General features: G+C 40.3%; 1 protein-coding gene and 1 long non-coding RNA gene across 2 annotated transcripts; both read right to left on the bottom strand.

Annotated features, from left to right (window-relative positions):
* Positions 1-1,766: 1,766 nt before the first annotated feature.
* Positions 1,767-3,269, bottom strand: LOC116692803 (zinc finger protein 271). Its single transcript, XM_032521341.1, has 2 exons — positions 3,193-3,269; positions 1,767-3,071 (listed from the first exon to the last, which is right to left on the bottom strand). The coding sequence occupies exon 2, from the start codon at positions 2,841-2,843 to the stop codon at positions 2,175-2,177; it is 669 nt and encodes a 222-aa protein (XP_032377232.1). The 5' UTR covers positions 2,844-3,071; positions 3,193-3,269; the 3' UTR covers positions 1,767-2,174.
* Positions 3,270-5,667: 2,398 nt separating this feature from the next.
* On the bottom strand, positions 5,668-6,198 carry LOC116692805 (uncharacterized). Its single transcript, XR_004332786.1, has 2 exons — positions 5,872-6,198; positions 5,668-5,740 (listed from the first exon to the last, which is right to left on the bottom strand). It is a non-coding gene; the product is annotated as an uncharacterized LOC116692805 (long non-coding RNA).
* Between the last annotated feature and the right edge of the window lie 8,092 nt (positions 6,199-14,290).

Here is a 14,290-nt window from a genome sequence, read left to right as displayed (position 1 = left end):
TCAACTATAATTTTATGTAATGCAAGCAAAACGTCATACTTTTTAAGGTGAAGTTGTAACTAATGACTTCATTACTAGTTTAAAATACATTTAGCAATGCTATACAGATCAGGAATAATGAAGCCGTTAATAAGAACAATGTTTGGGTTGCCAGGTTGTGAAAAAACTCTTTGGCTGTTTGTCTTTGTCGTAAGGTTAATGGATCTTTCAATTTAACAATGAATCAATTCTGCAGTTAGAACAGTTACAAATAAAGGGTCATGCAGTTACACGTTTGTAAAAGGTCCCAAGTGTCATAAACCGTCAATTCTTCACTTTTAAATGTCATTAATAAAGTGCAATTAAGTTGCTGTTTTTGTTGCTGCAGCAGCAATAAACCATCAAGTGTACAAGATGTTGAGTTATTTAGGTCTACATGCGGAAGGGGTAAAATCACATGCCAGAAATCTACCGCTACCTGGCAACCCAAATGTTGGTCTTACAAAACACTAACTGATCAATTAAGTATTAGTTAATGATAAGTGTATAAATGGAGCCTTATAAGAAAGTGTAACATAGCTAGAAAAAACACCCTCCAACACCAATAACCCTCTGAAATAATCATTATGACCTGTGCAAACAAATAAGCCTAAACTAAATGGAGTGGTTATGAGTAAGTTCTACTGTTGAGCAGCCACCGCATTGTGTTTTACTTCTACACCTTGTTGTAGTAGTAGGAGTAAAAGTACCCTCCGGGAACCAAAAGTAAAGAGTGACAAAAAGGCCTAACGAATGAAGGCGTGAAGGCACCTTACTGTTATTGTACTGGGGGCTTTTTTCTGCAATGGGATTGTATCGCAGCTTACAGAATATGATGGCCATTATGACCATAATGTAATATGACAAACTGATACAGAGGACAGTCCAAGACAAGCAGGAAGACAGTTTTGGGTCAATTTACCAATCTCTCTAGAACAGGGGTCTTCAACGTTTTCCAGGCCAAGGACCCCCAAACTGATGGCGAGATGGAGCGGGGACCCCCTAATTATATATATATTGTATCAAACTGGTCCTATAGCGCCATGTGTGCATTGATGACTGAAAGACATCTTCTGCCTCCACTTATCTGTTTACTACAGTGTGTTGAATTCAAGTTAATGTGGATTTAAAGACATTTCAATTAGTGGGAAAAATTGCAGGGGGGGGGGGGAATATAAAAAAAAGTCTAATCAACCAAAACTTTCGCAACCCCCCATGCAGTACCTCCGCGGACCCCCTAGGGGTTGCGGACCCCCTGTTGAAGACCCCTGCTCTAGAACCATCTGGACAAATCTGAATGCACTACTAGACACAGAACCCTGACCCCCTCCCCACCCCCCCAATTCCATATGTAAAAATATGTCCAGCAAATATAGTAGTTTGTTTTCTTTATAGTTTGTTATGTGCAGACTATATTTTCATTTAGACATTTTATTTGTTTGTATCTAAGTGAGAATCAGCCTTAGGTGGACACAATGTACTTTGGATGTTACTTGTAGATGTAACTTACATCTATACAACAATCTTTGTTTGGTTTTAATTGAGTTTTAATGTAAAAAAACAAGATTTCCAGCAAGCTGATGTGTTAACAACCATTTAAAAACCTGTGGCTTCAGAGTCAGTGAGTGTGTTGCATCCAGTCATGTGACTATAATGCTAAACAAGTCTCTAAAGTTTAGTTTCCTCTATCAGTATGCCTTGCTTTCTGTCACGTTCAGATTTTAGTTCACACTAGCCCACTAATAACGTAATAGCCTACTTGTTTATCCCAAATTTACATACACGCGTAAAAAAACAACATAACTTTATGTGCACATACATTGTCGGTAACACATCTTTGTGGTTCCCGGTAGCTCAGGTACTGAAAACTGAATTAATCGTCAATTCTTGTCAGATATGATGCTAGATAATGAGATTCGTGATATCAATATCAACGAGCATTTGCCCACAGTCCAACCGCACAGTTTTACAATCAGTTACAGATTCTGCTTACTTACAGAACAGTGTTATTAACCTAACAACAGTGGTAAAACAAATGACTAGAAAAACTGTTACTAAATAAAAAATATCAGCATTGAGTTCAGTCACTGAACCCCCCCACACTCCCTCCAGGTTGTAAGCAATTATTTCCTTTTTTACAATGCTCAACGCTTTGCTCATCTGGGGAAATCAGACGATTTTTCCTCCTTTACACTATTCTTCTTCTTCTCACAATCACTTGGTTTGCTTAAAATATATTCATAATTTCTTTCAACCTCAAGTAATGCTGAGGTGAGGTACTGTGGTGAAAAGAGCTTTAGAGCGGGGGGTAGTTCTGGATGTTGGGGAGGAAAGGGCGAATGCGTTGCAGGATAGCTGTGCAGGTTCCTTGAGAACCTGGGAACTGGCGGGGGTAGATGTGACAAAGAAGAAGGTTTTAGAAACAACGGTATAGAGATGAGGTCAGCAGTCCGGCTTGGCTCAGGCTTCTCCAGCACATGGCTTTCAGGGATCAAGTCACTGTCGAAATGTTGAGGCTCGATGGTGGTGGACTCCTCTTCATACTCGGTTACAGAGTCAGCCAACGGCAGGAACACGATGTGGCTATGGCGCTGACAGAACAGTACGCCACACTTGGCGCACTTCCTGCCATCTTTGACATGCAACAGTTTATGACGCTTGAGGTTATGGCTTGTCGTGAAAGATCGATCGCACATGTTGCATGGAAAGGAAGGCTCGTGGACACACTGGTGCCCGGTAAAATCTGCCTGCCTTTTGAAATGCTTTTCACAGATGTCACAGATAAAGGAGCTCTCTTCTTCTTCATGCTGCCGTTTGTGTTTCATAAGCTGCGATACATTGGGAAAGGACTGATTGCACTGCTCACACTGATACCCACCTGCTGGTACAAATACATGTTTTAGGCGCAAAATGGGACTCCTGTTGTCTAGATTTTGGAAGCCTGGCGGTACTTTAAATGATGGTGATGTCTTGTTCGGGCTAGATGTTGTTTGTGATTTGATTGTTGTGGTTTCACTCTCAGTTTCAGCCTCTTTAGTTAATGTTTCTCCTTCCTAGGAAACACACATACAGAAGAGTGAATCTTTATGCCTTCCTAATACAATAACAACACAAAATTAGATATACCATTTTCTAAAAGCAAGAATGAATGCAGAAAAAAAATTGAGTGCTTACCGTTTGCCCTGAGGTTTCGTCTTTCCCCTCAAACGATGACTGGAGGTCCAACAGAACAACCCGGGTGGAGTTTTTTTCTTTGGAATTACACTGTCTCAAGTACGACTTCGCTTTTCTAACGTAAAACCTGAAAAAACGAGAAAAATAACATATGTCTAACTATATATAGCCTATGTCGTCATAGTGAAATATAACAAATCAACTTGCTAATGCAATACAGAGGGAATTACCGGGACGTTGATTTTCTGTGGTCAGACGTAAGCTCATGCCTAAAACGGACCGCCTTAATTAAAACTTGAACAAGAGGACCCCCCACTAAAATTTTTATATAATAAAGGATTTGCATAAACGTGCCTAAAAATTGTGGCACCTTTAACCTTCACATAACGTTTTAGTGCATAAGCTTAAGTAGTAAAATATAATTGTTGAAGGCATTTACAATATGTTAAGGCCTAATAAAAGGTGCAGAGTGACCCACCATAACTATATATGGAATCTTAGTGACTACCTTACTAACGATGATGATACTTACTAACTAACTATCATCAGCTAACAGCTAATAATATTGTAAAATATTGTGTTGGATTCATATTAGGATATTTTAATTTTCCTGTAAACTTTAAAAAATGTACAATAATTTGGCGGCCCCCCTGCAGAAACCCTGAGGACCACCCTAGGGGTTCCCCAAGTTCTCTGCACTAAAACGCTGAAGCAGTTAGCTACTGCACTGCATAATTATCTATAAACACCAAAGTTTATTGACCAAATGAAGCGTAGCGTAAGTTCAGACAGGTTACGGAGTTAAGCTCGGCTATTATCTCAGCTCATTGCGGACAGCTCCTAAGCCAGCACACCAGCTGATGGCTCAGTTGATTCCCTCTTCTGATTGGATTTCCAAATAGTGTGCAGCTCTGCTAGCTCTTGCAACCCACCTCCACCCCAGCTGCTCCTTTTAAATTTGTGTTGTCTGACTTGATCAATGTTGTGTCTCTGTCATTGATCCTGCTCTGTTCTGTACCCTATGGGGATCCTGCACCGCTGCTCTCCCTGCTTAAGGCTTTCCATACATGCACATGGAAGGGCAGGGAGGTGTGCTTTCCACGTATGCATGTGGAGGCCCCAGAACAGAGTCATACTGCCAAATACAAATTGCAGATGAATACATCTATTTCGACAAAGTGGTCCTGACTGAACTGTTTACAGTGGCACAAATGTAATAATACATATGTACAGGCATGTATACAAAATGACTGAGAAACATAGGGTTTCTACTTTGTGTATGTTATCTACAGGCATGTGCAAGACATATCAATGCCCATCAAAGGACTGGTGTTGGAAATTAGCTTTTATATATATATAATAATATATATATATATATATATATATATATATATATACATACACATACACACACACACACACACACACACACACACACGTACAGTACATTGGACACTGCTTCTGCAATTGTCAATGCTTCTCAGTACTTGTTTTTTTCTTGACCTGTTGTGAAATATGAATTATTTGTTGTTGTATATCCATCAATTTCATATCTCACATGCAATCACACATTGTAAAACTCCAGTAAAATGTAATTCCATCAGCTCCTTTCACTTGTGCATTATTCATCATAAAGCAGAATGTGGCCTAATGTGTTATGTGGTATGTAGCTAATGTGGTATATTGTTATAATTTCCTATGCCAACATTTTAAAAGTGCTTGATTAGCCTAACTATATTAATTTCATAAATCATAAATGAAGAAAAGCAAAGCTGACACCAGACAATATTTCTCATTTTGAAAAATGACTGAAACAATGAATTGATGATCAAAATGCTTTGGTAGAATAATCAATAAACTAAGGGTTTCAGTTTCTTCATTAAAACCTTGCAGGGTCAAAATCAATCTGAGCATCAAAACCAACTAAATTACTTTTCTCAGATTGAATGGTTGTAGTCGGTCCCCAGTGGACTTTAGCAACTTTTGTCTTTAAGCTTTTGAGTGTTGTTTATGCTCTAGCTTTTCCAACTTATACAAAGATATGGTAGTAACAATAGTAGTCCATAATGTTGTGAAATTGCATATATTTTCGTATTAAAAAACGTAGGTAATATTTTATTTCATATATTTTAAACCCTCCGACTAGGCTAGACTAGCTACTTGTCTTGAAGTCAAACGGCCTCCCCAAACAAAAGACAAGGAACAAGACTTGTATTAAGTATTAATAACACAAATGAAAATATGCGTAGAGTAAGACTTGGTCGTGTTTTGTTGTTGCTGGTTTGCTAGCCAGTACCGTTAACGTTAGCTAACTAGCTAGCTAGGTAGCTAGGTAGTGCACTACTAGCGTTAGCCCCATTTCTGGCTCTCTGTATTACTGAGAGTCACACACACTCCATACAATTATAACGTAGATAAACAACTAGCTAGCTAAACAGCTTAGAAATTTACATATCTTACCTTTTCACTTTTTTCTTTGGGGTCTGTTTAGCATATGTAAACACAGAGGGCACAAAGTCTGGACTGTCGTGGTCCATGGACGCTTCCTCTAGAAAACATAACCAAACACGCGTTTTTAGACAATTTCAGAATCTTCCACATATAGCTATACCTCAACCAGTAAGTCAGCTAGCTGGTATAACATGCTGTAAAATAGAATAAAAAACGTGTTTATCTTACGTGACTTAAAATGAGCGCCACAAATACGAGCATTTCCTTTGAGCTCCTCGGTGCTGCCGTTTGCTTGTTGGATTGCTTGTAACCATAAACGTCTCCGGTTGGCCTGAAACGGCCGAGAGCCAGACGGTATTCTGTAAAATTTCAATTTGCTGGTTGAGGACTGTCGGTTTTTACAGCCATGCACGCAACAGGACGACATTTTCCTTCAAAACGGTTTGGATTCAGCTGGTTAATGTTAGCTAGCTTCGGTCAAGGAAGTTCTTGGCAGCAACAACAATGTTCAACTTCCGTTGCCAAGACGCGCGCGCACCCTCATGAAAACCGTTAACGTTAGCTTGGTCTGTGAATACAGCACAACAACAACAACAAACAAACACTATACACAGCACTACATAACAGTCTGTTGCATTTTACTTTCCAGATAAAAACGTCGTTGTTGGCGGACTGCTTGATATTTATTTAAGTTTAACAGCGTAGAAGAGGGTTTTGTTGTGCCTGTCTACCTCATGTCTGCCTCTTTTGCCACAGTGGCCACATCCACACGGTGCACTGAGGCCCCCTGGTGGCGGTGGTGGAAGAAGCACTGACTCAGATGATTAAGTAGCATAGACTGCTTTATTATTAACGGTCTTTCCTAAGTGGCCAGGGTGTAAATTCTGTACATATTGAGGTTGTTGCTACGACCCAGAGGTCAAGGGTTCGAATCCGACCTGTGACAATTGCCCGCTTGTCCTCCCTTTCGCCTAGCTGTCCTATCAAATGAAGGCAGAAAAGCCCCAAAAAATAATTTTAAAAGCCATTCACAAAACTTGTATTCGAATAAAAGTTCAAAAGTATTATCATAAAATATATATCAAGTCCCAAAAGTACTCATTAGGCAGAATGGCCTATTTTGGAATGATGTACTGTATGTGATCACTTGTTTATAATTTGTGTTGCACTAATCTACCTAAAATTTGTATTTTAGTATATACTTACTTAGGTTACTTTCCACCACTGCCTGCTAGCCGGTGTTACACCAAATTCTGTGATCCATTAGATTCTGTGGTGCATTGCCTGTAACCACTAGCAAAGTTTTACCTTAAAAGCCTCTTAGGTAAATATAGTTTTTTATGGTGTGAAATATAGAATGCTGTTAAGTGAAAATGTTTTTGATTAGTTACTGCATTTATGTGCCAATTTGTGGACTAAAATTGTTTTGTAGAACATAGCTTACTTTAAGCTATCATTTTAATTCTCTCAGAGGTAAAATACAATACAATACAATATGCAATATTTTCAGTTAAAATAGATAAGTACAGTGTGTAAATGTGTGTGTGTGTACTGAAATTAACACTGGGTGAATGTGTGTTTCATTTGTCAGCACTCACAAGAAGTGGAGTGTCCTTGGTTTTGTACAGACATAATGTCTAATAATCAGTGAGGCAACCTAGTGCATCTTCACAAATATAGTAGGGAGGGGGGGGGGGGGGGGCACTATAAACATGGATTTTAACAGTAAAATATTTTCTCTGTGGAGCCACACTTTAAACACATTCCTAATACTCCCACAGCTTCTGTCTTAGATGTATAGCCCATTATGCCCTGTTTGGTGCTTTTCCTCTGTCCAAATACTGTATCTGCCAGGATTTCTGTTTTTATATTCAGCAGCTTCATTCCAGTTCTCACACAAAAAGAATTTAAAAATATTCTATAATCTATAATCCATGGAGTTTAATTTAGTTCAAAACACCATCTCAGGACTTTCTGACTTCCCCAGCTTCTCTGTTGCTCTCAGCCTATTTGTTCTTACTGAATGTTGTAAATCCATGACGCTTGTGTTGTCTTCCCATCAAAATTGAAAATCATCACTTTTATTGACACTTTTTATCAATGTTTTTAACTTTTTCTTACATGTTTTGTCCCTTTTTTTCAACACTTTTGATCCTTTTTTCAATGTTTGTCACTTTTTTTCGACGTTTTCAACATTGCGTAACACTAACTCATTAACTTTAGTTTTACAGTTATTTTTTGGAATTTATGGTCAATGAACCTCATTTTTAGGAAATTATACCTAATGTTTGACTTAGAAAAGCAGAAATCAGGAATTATTTAGACTAAAATTAAAGGAATGGATGTTGATGGATAATCACAGACTGGAATATGTCAACGTTTCCTCAATACTATTTCAAAACCACTTCACTTTTCTCTAAAAAATGCTATAAAAGTGAATAAGACACCCCAACATTAATGAAAGTAGAGATTTGTCCTTGCCAAAGAGCGTTGTGTGGAATCAATCATGTTATTTTGGGAAATTAAAAATAACATTGATATAGGAAAACGGGTCAAGTTAACCAGAGGACAACATGAGGGTTAAAAGAGGTGGATATTTTATTTGTAGCTTTTGCTTAAAACTAAATGGTGTATTTGTTGGGATTATTTTTCATCTGCGGTTTTGGCCCTCTTGGGAGTATTTCTGGCAGCAGGACAATGTATGTGCGCTGACTCTAAATAAACCACTGAGCCCGTGGCTCGTTGATCTCTTTATTAATAGTTGTTGGAGGTGAAGTGGCTTTGGCTGCATAGCTCAATTCATTCTTGGTTTTGGTCTGTGTCATTGCAATAAGAAAAAAAAATCCAGAATATCGCTTATCTTTGTGTCAGTACTCCACCAACAGATGTCACTGTTGTTGTTTCAGGCTTTCAATAGAACAGGAAGATAACCGTTTAAAAAGAACCATTTGAAACCAAAATTGATATCATGTGACTTCGCAAACCGTGTTGATCCTCACCACTTACTTTGCCTGTTTGAGTCTTTCTAAATCCTCTCACTACGCAGCGCAAACCTAAATTTGTAGCTGCGATAAACAGTAAACCCAGGTGGGCTTAAGGGTCCCAATGTTGTGGATAAACACACTACTTTGACTTCTCATGGAATGCACTCATAGTCCGCTTTAAAAATCAATCTATAAAGCTGCGTCTGAGAGTGCGATCAATATTTTTTCCAATTCCGCCCACACATCCAGCCAGAGACAAACCCGAGTTCTATTGACTCCTGCGTTTAGTCACCACCGCACAGACTAGCAGTGTTTTGTACCACAAACAGACATGAATGCAAACAGTGGCGGACACCTGTGAAGTGTATCTCAGGATTAGGCTAATTTTCTCCTGTGGTTATCAAAGCTCATATTATCCTTTTTGACCAATCGTAAATGCCGTACTCTACTTCAGAATACAGTTTAATTGCCCATCAAGTGTGGTTCCTGATATCTACAAGCGACCTGAAAAGAAATAAATTGGCATCACCACGGTGTCCCTTCCCTCCCTCCTTTTCCCCTCTTCTCACTCAAGGTGACTCCTCCATCTGCACCCTCCCTGCTCTTGCCAATCCCTCTCTCTGCAGTAACCACAGTACAGTTACTGGGATCTGATTTCCCTCTTCTTTCTGTGAGCTTTCACTATCTCACCTGTTTCCTTAGTTGTCCTGGAGCTATGCATATCACTCAAAGCTCTATGCTGCTGCTTTGTTCCTCCTCTCTGTGTGTGTGTGTGTGTGTGTGTGTGTGTGTGTGTGTGTGTGTGCGTGTGTGTGTGTGAGAGATAAAGAGAGGGGCCGCTGGGTTATCAAAGTCAGCTATTTCTACTCTTATCTTGATGAAAATAACATATGAAACAGTGTACTGTGTACCTATATCTGTAGCGCACACTCGAGCGGTTTTATTCCATTCATATTTTCATCTCTTCAGGATGAGGTGTGTCTTTGTACTGCGCTTCATTTCACTGCACAGCGTCCTCATTTTAATTACCCTGTTCTTCACTCCTCCTCGCGTCGTCGTTCTAAGTGCAAGGAAAGAGGAGGGGGGAGCGGAAAGGAAAATAAAGAAGAGATTGAGGAGAGAATATTAAAAAAAAATGGGACAAGGGCGGGGTTGTGAGTGAATAGGTGGCCTGTTTTGGGTGAAGGTGGAGGAGAGAGAGAAGAGACAGTGAGGGAGAGATGCTAGCCAAGCCCTAACTGTTTTGGTCCACAAATGGGCCAATAATTCAGTCCCTATTTTAACAGCTAAATATATACATTTAGAAATTCTTATGTATTAGGGCTGGGCAATAGGGAGAAAATCAAATATCACAAGATTCTTGACAAAATACCTCAATAGCAAGATTGCGGTGTTATTCTATGGTTGACAACTGGTCCTTTAACAACATGTCTTCACACTTAGATTTTAGATCTATAATCATCAGCAATGTGGACATAATGTCTAAGTGGGGAAAAGGCAAATAACAAAACAGCTAGAACAGTCTGGTAAGTTCAGAAAAGTACATCACTTAGTGTAATGCAGCCTTTCAACCCCGTAAAAGACAACACTTACATCATATGTTGATATTGCAATACTCAAAATCTGAGATGATATCTAGCCTCATATCACAATATTGAATAGAATATCGATATGTTGCCCGGCCCTACTGTGTATACACTTTTTCTTCCACTAGACAAACTGGCTATATTCCTTCTGGCTTCAAGCACTCTTGACCCATGCATCACTCATCACTTGGCATGTTTGACACGTTGCAGCAGGGTGTGGGCTTGTTGCTTCCTGATGGTGTCGGTGCCTGTACACTGCTATTGACATGCTTTTCTGTTTCCCAACATGCACCGCAACCCACAGGCTCAGCCACATCCAGCGGGGAGTGTTGTGTCTGTCGCTCCCGCCATCACTCTGGTGAAGGGTTGAGCCACTACAACGCAATTACACATTCATTTCACCCACACAGGCAGCCAGCCAGTGAGACTCCCCTCCCCCCCTCTGGCACCCCGTCTCCTCCCTGCGTTGCTCCGCTCTTTCTTATCCCCCTTCATATTTCCTCCGCCAGCCCAACCAACCATCTCCATCTGTACCTGATATGGCTCAAATTCCTCCCCAACACCTTTAACCCCAACTTCTCTCTTTCATTTTACCCCTCTTTCACACTTTCTTCCACATCAGTGGCAGGGTTCAGAGAGATATCAAAAAGGACAGAAGAAGAGCTGGAGCGAGTGTGGGGAGGTGGAGGCCAAAAGGGAGAAAATGAGAGACGAGGTGAAGGGAGGAAAAAAAACAGCATGAAACAGTGTGAAATGTGAGGGGAGTATAAGAGTAGGAGCTGAGTGGAAGGGAGGTAAGGTTTTCTGGATGGAGAACACGGGGGTGGGGGGAGGGAGGGCGGTTGGGTGTGTGTGGAGAGACTGGCTAATGGTATATTGATTTGGATGAGCCTGGGGCAAATAAGTAGGAGTATGTGGGAGGAGAGCCACAGCTTGCAGATGTCGTAAAACACCTGGGTGGGACACGTATTGTTTATTGTGCTCCTAATGACGGAAAGAGAGCCACATTTTGTAAAGTATCTGAGCAAGGCTTATGCATGGTTGCAAATAAAAAAACATTCACATTTCAACGTTCAATCGCAGCACACAGCATCTCAAGAGCAATTTAAAGGAAAGTGTAATTGTTTTTCATGTTAGAAATATGAAAGCTCAGGTGTCCGCCAGAGTTGGACAAGAATAATATCAAAGCGTCAGGCTATGAAAGCAGGCATTTAGACAGCGGACAGCCATCGGGGATCACATTAAGCGAGATCACTAAGGGGGGAGAGGGAGGGATGGGGTGGACGTTTTCTCTACATAATGCATCAAGGTGTCTGTGTGTGTGTGTGTGTGTGTGTGTGTATGTGTCCATGCATATGTCCTTGTAGGCACGTCTGTGAAAGATGTTGATATTGATCAATAAATACATTCCTGGGTGAATTATACAGTCTATTGATCCGAAGTGTCAGTGGAGATAAAGCATAATGGTAGAAAACTGCTCGGAAATAACATGGAATCAGGGGAAACAGGGTGAGGGTGGTGGGGGGGGGGGGGGGGGGGGTTACAGCCAGCATGATTACGGATTTTAAATCTGGTATAATATATTAGTTCAATGGGAATTTCCTGTGTAGTACTGAGCGAGGAGTAAGAGGTGAAGACACCATACTATGGTTTTTACATTAGCACTCAAATTAATTAGGCACTCTCACTAAGCCTTCCTCCTCCCCTATGGTACCGTGGTAATCACCTTTCCCTTTGGAAAATTCGACGCCGACTGCACTTGTCTTGTGTATTCCTTTGTTTCTGTAAACCTGCGGCTTCACCTCTCCTTCTCCCCCCCCCCCCCCCCCCCCAACTCTCTCTCATTTTCTCCATTTGCTCATCTTTTTCTCTTTTATTGCAGAAATGCCACAAGCAGCTCCCAGCAGGATCTTTATTAGGGTTGTACAGTAGCCAATTACATGCTCTGGAATATCTTTGGTCTCGATCTGCCTCACATTTACTCCTTCTTTACAGGTGAGATGGTGTTGGTCAAAGCCAATCCTTCGCCTCCCTCCCTCCCTCCTTTACCCATCACATCCCCTTTGCGTTCCCCTTGCCCTCTTTTCGCAACATCCCTGCTCTGTGTTAAGTGTTCTGTGACACAGCAGCGGAGCGAGATGAGAATTGGGAATAGAGTTGTGATGAGTGAAGATTTGAGAACAGTGATGGGTTGACATTAGGGAACAACGCCTCTCGCCCCATCCCCCTGATAGCCATGAAAAGCCATTAATTTGGATTTACATGTCCCACATGCCCGTCAGCCTCTTATGATAGACAGATAATTCAATTCTTTATACTGCTTAAAAGTCTCAAGTGTGTCGGTTTGTTTCTGTCTCTCTTCTCCCCCCTTTCATTAAAAATAAGTTGTGCTATTTACATGACTGTTTATATGGTGTTACCTCTCCCTATGAATCATGATGCTCAAAGTCAAAATCTTCACTGCGTGGCTTCTACATTCTTACCTTAGTTAGCTAATGCTGATTTATTCCTGTATTGTCCCTGAGCCCCTGAGATCAAGATATTTTTCTTTTTGCGAGAGAGACCCGAGAGCAAAAGATCAAAGCAATTAGACACAGTCGCACAAAGAAAATCATCACACCCACACAGAACCACTAATTAAAACAATGAAAACCATTATTAAAAATATCAGTAAGCAGAACTTTAAAGTCCTTCAGGGAAATGTATGTGACTTCAATTTGTTTTGTAGTTCATTCAAGCAGAAAGGTACAAACTGCTGTGCTGGAAACCAGTTGAGTTTGTACAAGGAACTTCTAAAGCTATTCTGAAGTCATGTTTGTTTACTTTGATTATGGTTATCAATGTAGCTATAATGTATTTAATGAGCTATCTTGAGTAGTGAATTGAATGGCAGTGTGGTAAATGGTTTAAGGTATAATGGCAGCAGCTTGAGCATACAGAATATATCCAAAGTAGTAGTGAACTGTATAATGTGTTTTCTGTTATGAAGGCAGAAATCAACTTTGTCCTGCTGTAAGAATCCAATTTGAATTCTTTGTTTTAGATTGAGGTGTTGTTGTGGACAATCTGCTATCAAATTCCTAACTATTTATGTTGTCCTCTATAAGATTAACATTGAGGGGATGGATTTGAGTAGAAACACCAAATGTTTTTTTTTAAAGATAAGAACAAACTTTAAATTAATAAAAGAGGACTATAGGTTAAATGCAGACTGTAATATAAAGAGAAGGCCTAGTTTGAGGAAAAGAACATGTTATACAATATAGTGTTGTCAGCATGAATATGAACATTGCAGTGTTCAGTTGAAAAATAAACATTTTTGTGTGTAGAATGAATAGCAGGGAGCCTAGTATTGATCCCTGTGGGACACCTTTATCAACCATTTGGTGACTTTTAATTCAAAACCGACATTTTTAAAGCAACCAAAATTTAAAAATATATTGGGGGATTACTAGCAACACTGAATCTGAGTTAGCAGCCCAATTTCTGCTCTAAAGTAGTCAGTTGAACTGTTTTGACATCCGCCTTGAGTCTATTTCCTGAGCTAGTTAATTAACAAGTCCATACTTCTGCTGACCAAAGTTTCCGCCGCTCAACGACAAAACACAGTTACCAACCGTAGAGTATCCTCTCCCCTCAGCCTACACACTGGCTTACCCTTTCTTCCATACTTTCATTTATCCATCTCTTCACAGTCTAAGTCGCCATCTCAGTGCGGCTTTAGGGTTGCTGGCCCTCATCATTTTTCCTCCATGAAATAGCTTTCACGGTGACTTCTCCAGAATGCGAATGAAGCTGCTGCTGAGGGTTCATTCCCTACTACCAGTGTCGGTCATAATCCTCGCTACAATATGGCAATCACGTCACGAGAACAGACGCAAGCATACACACACACACACATCATTTATATGCATAACTAAAACAAAATATGGTTCTTGCACAGCTGTATTATGTACTGGCAGTCTTTTCCTCCGAACAGTAAATAAATAATGAGAACACTGTTAAAATTCTGCCAGTATTGCTCTGCTGCTATCAGCCCTGTGCCTTCCTGCTCTGCCTCTCCCTAAAGAAAAGAAA

Source organism: Etheostoma spectabile, chromosome 7 (genome assembly GCF_008692095.1).
Source record: "Etheostoma spectabile isolate EspeVRDwgs_2016 chromosome 7, UIUC_Espe_1.0, whole genome shotgun sequence".
Lineage (NCBI taxonomy): Eukaryota > Metazoa > Chordata > Actinopteri > Perciformes > Percidae > Etheostoma > Etheostoma spectabile.
The sequence above is the reverse complement of the archived record's forward strand: the minus strand, read 5'-3'. Positions and strand labels throughout refer to the sequence as shown.